At 43.3% G+C, this 10,021-nt stretch overlaps 1 protein-coding gene across 1 annotated transcript in view; it reads right to left on the bottom strand.

Annotated features, from left to right (window-relative positions):
- Window positions 1-3,041: 3,041 nt before the first annotated feature.
- Window positions 3,042-10,021, bottom strand: part of LOC126416857 (leucine-rich repeat-containing protein 24-like) — a gene marked incomplete at its 5' end in the record, with an annotated part of 209,373 nt that continues 202,393 nt past the window's right edge. The window contains 2 exons of the mRNA XM_050084741.1: window positions 3,042-3,165; window positions 3,235-3,474. Of these exons, the coding sequence (XP_049940698.1) occupies window positions 3,042-3,165; window positions 3,235-3,474 (364 nt within the window). The remainder of the gene's footprint in view (window positions 3,166-3,234; window positions 3,475-10,021) is intronic.

Raw genomic sequence — 10,021 nt, 5'->3', positions numbered from 1 at the left:
TAATAAACAGCTGACTAAACATATAAACATGGGAATTGGACTCAAGCTTTGGAGAAAGAATAAAGAAAACGACTGTGGAATCCAAAACCGTGTGCTGATCTCATAAGACTGTACCAAATATCGAATCTTGCAAATTTTCCAGTCAAACAGTATTCACCTTAAGAAATGAATAGTAATCATAATTGTTCCTTCACTTCCAGAAATAAAGTAATCCCTATTTGACAAGTTGGAGTACGGGTGTAGGCATCGAATGTAGTGCGAACAGAAAGGAATTCTCATGGAATTTTTATATTCCACGTGGTACCTATCAAGCGTCAGATCGCTCACAAACAGATAGCGTTCACCACGAAGTGTTCTGGAAATAGCATATTGGTCGAAACCAAAGTTGAAGAGCCTTTGCCGAACTTTGTTTCTACAGTACACGAGACGGATTTGTCAAATTTAGTGATGACCTAAAATATTGCAACATCTATTAATTAGCAGGTCGTTCTCGCCCGTTCTTCAACACTTATCTAACAACAACACCGGTCCATTTCAATGTAGTAATAGATGCGCACGTTTTCACCAGAGCAATAACTCTGCTGACGATGAAGACGTTATATGTGAGTTACAGTTTTGTAAATGCCCTCATCTTATGATGAGAGGGAAGTAGGTAGAGCACAAGCACCATTGTTTTACGAGATGAATAGCGACGAGCTTATGGACGATGTTACCTTTGAGATAATAAGAGCTAAAGCAAATCGCAGTGGGAAAATTATTTTAAATTACAATATAAGGACATAAAAAGTTGAAACTGAAACCAGTCACCAAAGTACAGACAAGACAACCAGATAAACTTCACATTGGAATAAATATGCACTGCAATAAAAAGACTTGAAAGTAGAATGTCTCCAGCGCCAGATGGTTGATATAAATAATTAATCAAATACGGATGACATGCATTACACCAACAGTCTCATACTTTATTTAACAATATGACGAAGTAAGGTAGAATATCAAGAGAATGGAGAGAGAATATTACAATCCCAATCTGTAAAAACAGAAATAAGCAAATTTTAGATCATTAACGGGGAATTACCCTGCTTAATACCGCCTTGACAGTGTTAAAATTAGTAATTAGAGACAGATCGCAGAATTACATGCGTTGTTGACTTTCCAAAAACCTTTGATAGGATCAGAAAAAAGGATAGAATTGAAACCTTAATGGACAACATAGAAATAATGGGTTTACTGAAAGTCATAGAAGATACACACAGGTAATAAAACGAGAATTAAAATACGCAAAGTATTTACAGATGAAATTATACTAGATAAAGGAATTAGACGAGGAGATTCATGACGCCCACTTCTGTTCAGCTTAATAATGGACCACATCATTGATGACAGAAGAAAGAAACCTTGCTATAAAAAGGGAAATAAACTGGTAAGTACTTTTCTTTTGCTGATGTTACTGCACTGATAGCAGAAAATGAGGATGGTCCATAAAGGTTACTTCGCTAGTTTAATAAAACAGCTAAGCAACATAACATAGAAATATCTAAAAAAAACTTAGTATATGGTAATATCAAAAGCATTGTATGATATAAATTAGAAGTAGATGGTGTTCAGTTCAATAAATGACGAGTTTTAATTACCTCAGGAGTGTTATTACCAGCCATAAATACTTAACCATGGAGGTGAAAATTCAAGTGACAAAGCACTTGAAAATACTGTATGGCGAAACAAATTTGTGACCACTCAGTGGAAAATAAAAATGTATAAAACAATGGTGCATCCTGTTTTGACATATTTGTACGCAGAAGAAACTGGAGCAGAAACGAAGAATATAAGAGAAAAGTTAATTGCAATGGAAATAAAGGTACTAAAATAGATGCAGTGAGTAACCACATCGGAGAAAAGAACAGATGTGTCGATAAGGGGACAGTGTAGAACACAAAATATAAAGGAATGGATGAAAACAAGAAAACGAAATTGGTAGGAACATGTGGAAAGTATGGATCTCAGAAGACTAGTTCAAATTTGTAAACACGAACGACTGTGAGGGAAAAGACTGCCCAGACGACCATCCAAGACATGGGGCAGCAGCTGGTCCAGTGCATGAGGCAGACAAACCGGGCAAGCCTGGTCAGAAGAAGAAGAAGAAGAAGAAGACGAAGGAAACTGTTCACATATTTTTAAAAATACGATGAACAATTCTTACGAAAGAGTAGGGTGAAAATTTGTGGATTGTTTTCCTGGTGCTATTTAATATGTGAAATAACAAAATAACTTAATGTAATTGAGAAAATTGGACCGTTTCCATCCAATAAAAAGATAACTCGCTGTTTAATAGCACCAGTCTCTCATGGATTGTAAGCTGCACAGAGTACTGAAGATCCCAGACGTCAGTCAGAACTGTAGGACCGTCTGAGAGAAATAGTTTTCAATGTTTCTCCCTGGTAATGCTAAAGTCCCTTTTTCGGTACCTGCTGACGATCAAGGATGTTTGTCTGGTGGTATGGTCTGGAACGAGGTCCTCTTAGTCTGAGAAACTGAAGTGAGCTCCACAGATAACGACGCCATGCCAGTTGCTAGTGTTGTCGTTTACTGCGGGGTTCCATTCGACCTCAATGTGGAGGAAGATGTAACTATCAGACGTCGTACCCACAGCTCCTTCAGTTCAAATTCATGAAGCACTTCACTGACTGGAGAATTGGAGTTACTCGATTGTAGTACATTTCTCTTCAGTCAGAGCATATATTAATATTAATGTCGTATGTGACTGTTCTTTCTGCGCAAGCACCTGCGACATCGATCATGTCATGGCGTCTATTATTGGGGGCTAATTGTTCTTCAGTTGTATTCAGGGAATTGAACACTGGTTCATCACACTGAAGTCAGAGACCAGCTACAGAGCTGATCCCAATACAGAAACTGACAGAATGAGTTGCTGGGAAAGTTGAGACAATAAGAGTCCAATTGAAAATAGGGATGCCTGCAAACATGTGGGCATCGCAAGAGACTCCTCCGTGTTGTACAGCTGGGGCGGGCAGCTGCAGATCTCAGCTCAGGAAGAAGTCGCCCCCGCTGAAGCGGCGGTGCTGTGGAGCGGCGGAGGTGGGCGCCGTGGCCTTGGCCGTCCCCAGCCAGTAGGGAGGCGGTGACGTGGCTCCGGCACTGGGCGGACTGGAGGCGGGGGCCGCCGCCACCGCCGCAGACACCGTCGCCGCCCCCGCCGCTGCCGACGCTGTGGACGCGGCCCCCAGTCCGCGGCGGCGGTCCACGGCCATCTTCATGCGCGACAGCTGCCGCTGGAGGCTGCGGTACTCCATGAGGAAGCGCTCCAGCTGCTGCGCGTGGTAGTCGTAGGACGCGAGGTCGGCGGCGGCGCGCGCAGGGCACGGCGGGCTGGGGGGCGGCTGGCGCTGCAGCAGAGACAGCTGCGACGCCCCCAGCAGCGGCGACTGGCTGCTGTCCGCCCCCGCGCCGCCCCCGCTCGGACCCAGGCCAGAGCCGCCGCCGACACCGCCGCCGTATCGCCCCCGGCGAGGCAGCGTGCTGCTAACGCCGCTGTCGACACAAACAACCCGACTCACAAAATATTCAAAAACCTAGCACAGTCCAAACATGTCAAAGGCTATATGTCGCATTAGTATGGAACTGGTGGTTCTTAGGTACTTAGTTACTTCTTTTAACGACGTGATGTTTAACGACTAAGTTTTCAGTATATGTATACATGATTAGCGTTAACCACAATCTACATCTACATCCATACTCCACACCCCACCTGACGGTGTGTGGCGGAGGGTGCCTTGAGTACCTCTAGCGATTCTCCCTTCTATTCCAGTCTCGTATTGTTCGAGAAAAGAAAGATTGTCGGTATGTCCCTGTGTAATCTCTAATCTCTCTGATTTTATCCTCATGGTCTCTTTGAGGAATCCTCGGTGAAGGTACGTTCTCGAAACTTCAACAAAAGCCCATACCGAGCTACTGACCGTCTCCCTTCCACGAGTTTATCTGTCATCTCTGTAACACTTTGTAGTGTTGCGGAATAGTAAAGAGTTGCAAATGTGGAATATTGTCAAAGTTTCGTTGCCTATGCCGAGAGCCAGCGGCAGTAGGTTAACCAAGAGGTAAGAGGACTGCACATGTATCGGAATGTGTCGTCACGCAGGGGCAGTGGCCTGGTTACACACAACAGGCGAGAGAGAATTGCTTAGCATGCGGGTTTGTGTTAGACGGAGACTTTCGTAGGGTGTAAGACAGAGGTATAGCACCACCTGTACTGCATTTCACAACTTCGCGTAAGTCTGCCGTAACAGCACGTAACTCTGTCACAAGAACACCTAAGGGGCAAGTATGACAGATAAGTTAGCAGTATAAGTGGAACGAATGCTTTCATTACAAACGAACATGATGTCAGGACGTCACTCGTGCTTCCTTTAAATACGCCAGCTTTGATAGCAACAAGGCACTCGCAGTTAGACTTGAAGTTAGATGTGTTCTGGGGCGCTGCGTAGCGCTCAGCTCGATGATCGACATGTTAATCTTTATTAAGGAGATGTTGCAGTAAGGGCGGCCCATCCAGCAGCAGGTGTGAGGGGACAGTACCAGCTCTAGTCCTCTCTGCTGCCGCTGTCAATCATCAACCCAGGATTAGCAGACATCGCGGCAACTTTCTCGCCGCCAATGCTGACCACATCAGTGAGTCGTCGTCGAGATCGTGCGGGGCCTAGGCCCTGTGCATCCGCAGTCACAACCGGGTGAGCCGACGACGCTGGGGGACTGCAGCCCGTTCCGCCCGTCCGCCGCGGACGAGCCACCAGGAGGAGCAGTGAAGAAGACCGGGGGGGGGGGGGGGGGGGGATAGAGTACACTCCGCACTGCGAGAACGCCTCTCGTTCCGACAGCGCCGGAACTCCAACCGGGAGCCTCCTGTCCGCCGCCGAGCCGGCCGGCCAGCCTGGCGCCACCTGCCACGCGCGGCCAAAGTACGAAGTGAGGACATTCCACGCTACGTCACAGCACGCGGCGCTGCGCTAGCATGACTGGTGTGGCTCGGAGCTGGTGCCATCGCTACGAGTCAGCGAGGTCTCGGAAAAGGTCGCTGATATCACCAAGCTCAGCCAGCCTGTGTTACGCAGACCACATTGTACTCGGCAAGAATAAAGGTGTTATGAATTAATAATGTTTCTTTGGCGGTTCTGACGCGTCCACAGTCATTTCCTAGCATCCTGACACCTGTAGAGGCTCGGCCTCCAGTCCACCGTAGGCGACCGGAACCACCGGAGCGCCTACAGTTACTTCTTTTAACGACGTGATGTTTAACGACTAAGTTTTCAGTATATGTATACACAATTACCGTTAACCACAATCTACATCTACATGTACATCTACCTCCATACTCCGCAAACCACCTGACGGTGTGTGGCGGAAGGTACCTTGAGTACTTCTACCGGTTCTCCCTTCTGTTCCAGTCTCGTATTGTTCGTGGAAAGAAATATTGTCGGTATGCCTCTGTGTGGGCTCTAATCTCTCTGATTTTATCCTCATGGTCTCTTCCGAGATATACGTAGGAGGGGGCAATATACTCCTTGACTCTTCGGTGAAGGTATATTCTCGAAAGTTCAACAAAAGTCCGTACCGAGCTACTGAGCGTCTCTCCTGCAGAGTCTTCCACTGGAGTTTATCTATTATCTCCGTAACGCTTTCGCGATTACTAAATGATCCTGTAACGAAGCGCGCTGCTCTCCGTTGGATCTTCTCTATCTCTTCTATCAACCCTATCTGGTAGGGATCCCACACCTGTGAGCAGATCAAGCAGTGGGCGAACAACTGTACTCTAACCTACTTCCTTTGTTTTCGGACTGCATGTCCTTAAGATTCTTCCAATGAATCTCAGTCTGGCATCTGCTTTACCGACGATTACTTTTATATGGTCATTCCATTTTAAATCACTCCTAATGCCTACTCCAAAGTAATTTATGGAATTAACTGCTTCCAGTCGCTGACCTACTATATTGCAGCTAAATGATAAAGGATCTTTCTTTCTATGTATTCGCAGCACGTTACACTTGTCTATATTGAGATTCAATAGCCATTCCCTGCACCATGCGTCAATTCGTTGCAGATCCTCCTGCATTTCAGTACAATTTTCCATTGTTACAACCTCTCGATATACTACAGCATCATCCTCAAAAAGCCGCAGTGAACTTCCGGTGTTATCCACAAGGTCATTTATACATATATTGTGAATAGCAACGGTCCTACGACACTCCCCTGCGGCACACCTGAAATCACTCTTACGTCGGAAGACTTCTCCCCATTGAGAATGGCATGCTGCGTTATCTTATCTAAGAACTCTTCAATCCAATCACACAATTAGTCTGATAGTCCATATGCTCTTACTTTGTTCATTAAACGACTGTGGGGAACTGTACCAAACGCCTTGCGGAAGTCAAGAAACACGGCATCTACCTGGGAACCCGTGTGTATGGCCTTCTGAGTCTCGAGCTGGGTTTCACAATTTCTGCATTAGTTTTAGTACTGTTTATTCAACAACAGTTAAAAACTGTTTTGTTTGCTTTTGAGAGATCTAGGCGTTTGTGCAGGGACGAGCGCGGTAAATTGCTTTTTTATAATTTGGAGTGTATTTATCGAATTTCCACTCGATCATTGCAGTGCAGCGTGCTTTTCGTTTGCAATTTGCAGTATCCTCATGCGGACGTGTTGCTAGACGCCAATCAGTTTTAAATTGGGTAAATGCATTTAGAATACTAGGGGATGTGTCATCTGTGCGAAGAGGCCCTGAGAGTAGCGTTGTAACACCACAAAATGTCAAACGAGTTAGAGCAGCAGTACTGCAATCTCCGAAATTGCTCGCAAAACACGCACTTGTTCTTGGAATTTCAAGACGTTCTCTCCACCGGATTTTTCATAATGGACTGAGTTAACACCCGCATAAAATGTGCGTGGTCCTGCAGTTGTTAGTACGGTATTATGTAACACGAAGAACATCTTGTGAAGACATGCTTCCAACCATACCCCGCGACGCACATGCGTTCTTTTCTGATGAGGCACATTTTCACCTCAGTGGGTGTGTAAACAAACAGAATAAAACGAACCCAGGCAAATTCAACAGAGACCCCTACACTCAGACGTGTGCCATATCACGAGTAGGCATCATTGGCCCTTATTTTTCCAGGAAAATCTTTGTGCTGTAACTATGAAATCGGACCGTTACTTAACTATGCTCCAAGAGTTTTTCCACCCGGCTTTCGAGGCAATGCAATTACAGGATTCCCGGTTTCAACAAGACGGTGCCACTGCACATACAGCGGGCTTTACCATGAATTTTTTGAGCCAAACGTTTCCTGGATGGCTTCTCTCGGATGGGGAATCTCAACTGGCCAGCACTATCACCAGACGTAGCTCGAAGCGATTTTTTTCTTTGAGGTTACCTGAAATCAAAGGTGCATCGCAACCGTCCCAACACCCTGGAAGACCTACAGAGCAATAATTTTATAATAAAATTTTACGAAAAATTGTGAATAGCTCTGGTCCCAAAATTTAAAGTTACAGAAAAAACAAAATTCATTAAAATTGTGTAAAATTCATCAAAACATATAGGAACACCAAAAGGTAAAACACAGTGGATTAGTAGACTTCAATATCTCGGAGAAACTGTCACCAGATAGAAAAATTTGCAGTAGATGTAAGATTTAACAAACTGAGAAGAGCATATGGTTTGGATAAGACTATCTTCAGCAAGAAGTGCGTATCTAGAAAAACAAATCTAAAACATTATATCACAGTGGTAAGAGTAGAGTGACTATAGGTTTGTAGAACTTTAAACTGGACAGAACAGAGTTACATCGAAGACAGATAATTAGAAATATAACTGATGCAATACAAGCTACAGAGGGTTGGATAATGAGAAATAATGAGGAGATATAAGAAAATATAAAGAAAACATCAAGTAATGGCAAAGATATGCTAAATCTTCTTTAACATATCAGCGAATTGAATGTGACTAACGTAACAAATATTCCTGTAATTCTGGAAAATGGATCAACAATAACGTGGATCGCACAATGCAGCGGTTCATCTCACGCGAGAGTAAAATATACGTGTCGGAACAAGATATAATTTGAAGCGTACTCGAGTGCAACTGACTGCGAAAAAGCAGCATTTTCGCTGACGCTCTCTGTATTCTTTGAACTAAAAGAGCTTTGGTTCGATGTTAACTATTGTGAAAAGATATAGGCTAGCTTGTGATCTAAATAAGTATGGATGAATGTATTACGACTTAAGAGGAAGAAGGCATTAATGCGCAACCGCCATCTTTAATTGAAAGGCATTTACAGATTTTGTGCGAGAATAATAAGCCAATAAACCAATTTCTTGGCAGCATAAACAATGTGTGTATTGCGTAGATTATTCTCCATCTTATGATTTTACACTTTCAAATATTTGTGCATGCCTACGAAACATTTCTCTGGACTGTGGAAGCTCTCACCTGCAAACTCTATATGCTCATACATTTAAAGACTTTTGAATAAATCCACTTCGACGGTCAGGCTTCCATAGAAAGGAGAATTGGACCGTAGTTAACGTAGATTATGATTCCTACAGATTCAGCTCGCAGTTCGACGACCGGCAGAGACATCGAGCACAGCTTACAGTCAGCGTGCAGCAGCAGATCTCTAGTCTACCATGCACAATCCCCTGGACATGAACGTCGTCTAGTGAGATCTGTATGGTTATTTATTCATTTCAAAGACCTAAACACTTTTCATAGAGATACTGAAAACTAAGGAACTATTTCCTTGAGTCAGTAATAATAATAATAACTAAACCAAAGCAGTTATTAAATGAATAATAATAATAAAGGCAGTTCATCTAGGTTACTTTTAGTCTCTGAAAGGAAATTTTCAACACAGATCTCCATAAAATAACTGGGTTCAGAGAGAAATAATGACTCCTCACATGAATCATTACATCTCAGTAAAATTATAACAATTTGCCTTTCACGTGAGAGGGAGTTACAACAAATAAGGAAATAACTAGAAAGAAACAGTATCAGAGACGGAAATAACAAAATTTTTTTCCAAAAGATACTATATTTAGATGGCTTTCATCGCAGAAGTAGGATATCAGGAATGATATGGACCGGACAAAGGAGAAAACCAGATGGGGAGGAGATGGAGTGCTGGAAAAATAGAAAAATTCCGAAGGAAGAAGAGGAGTTGAAGCTGTTACATGATTCTAATTGGTTATTATGAAGATAAAAATAAGTTGGTATCATTATAATTGATCCTGAAGCCGTTAAGTGTCGTAATTGGTTAATATGAATATAAAAAATCTGGTGTACTTATTATTAAAACTGAAGCTATTGAGTGGTTCTAATTCGTTAATATGAAGAATGGCACTATTACAACGGAAGTTAAAGCTGTTGCCTGCAAATAATTGGTTAACGAGAAGATAAAGAACATTTTATGTAAATATCAATGAAATTGAAACTGTTACATGATTCTAATGGGTTAGTACTTAATTAAAATCATTTGGTATCATTACCACTGATATGGAGCTGTTACCTAATTCCTGATTCTAGTGGTCAGTAGGAAGGTAGACAAATATGGTATCATTACAATTGAGACAGAAGATTCCAGACATGTTAATTAAACTCATTATGTGACCGCCCGCATCTCGTGGTCGTGCGGTAGCGTTCTCGCTTCCCACGCCCGGGTTTCCGGGTTCGATTCCCGGCGGGGTCAGGGATTTTCTCTGCCTCGTGATGGCTGGGTGTTGTGTGCTGTCCTTAGGTTAGTTAGGTTTAAGTAGTTCTAAGTTCTAGGGGACTTATGACCACAGCTGTTGAGTCCCATAGTGCTCAGAGCCATTTGAACCATTTTTGATTATGTGACCATGTTGTTGTTGTTGTTGTGGTCTTCAGTCCTGAGACTGGTTTGATGCAGCTCTTCATGCTACTCTATCCTGCGCAAGCTTTTTCATCTCCCAGTACCTACTGCAACCTACATCC

This window comes from Schistocerca serialis, chromosome 8, assembly GCF_023864345.2.
Source record: "Schistocerca serialis cubense isolate TAMUIC-IGC-003099 chromosome 8, iqSchSeri2.2, whole genome shotgun sequence".
NCBI lineage: Eukaryota > Metazoa > Arthropoda > Insecta > Orthoptera > Acrididae > Schistocerca > Schistocerca serialis.
This window is presented reverse-complemented; position numbering and strand designations above follow the sequence as displayed.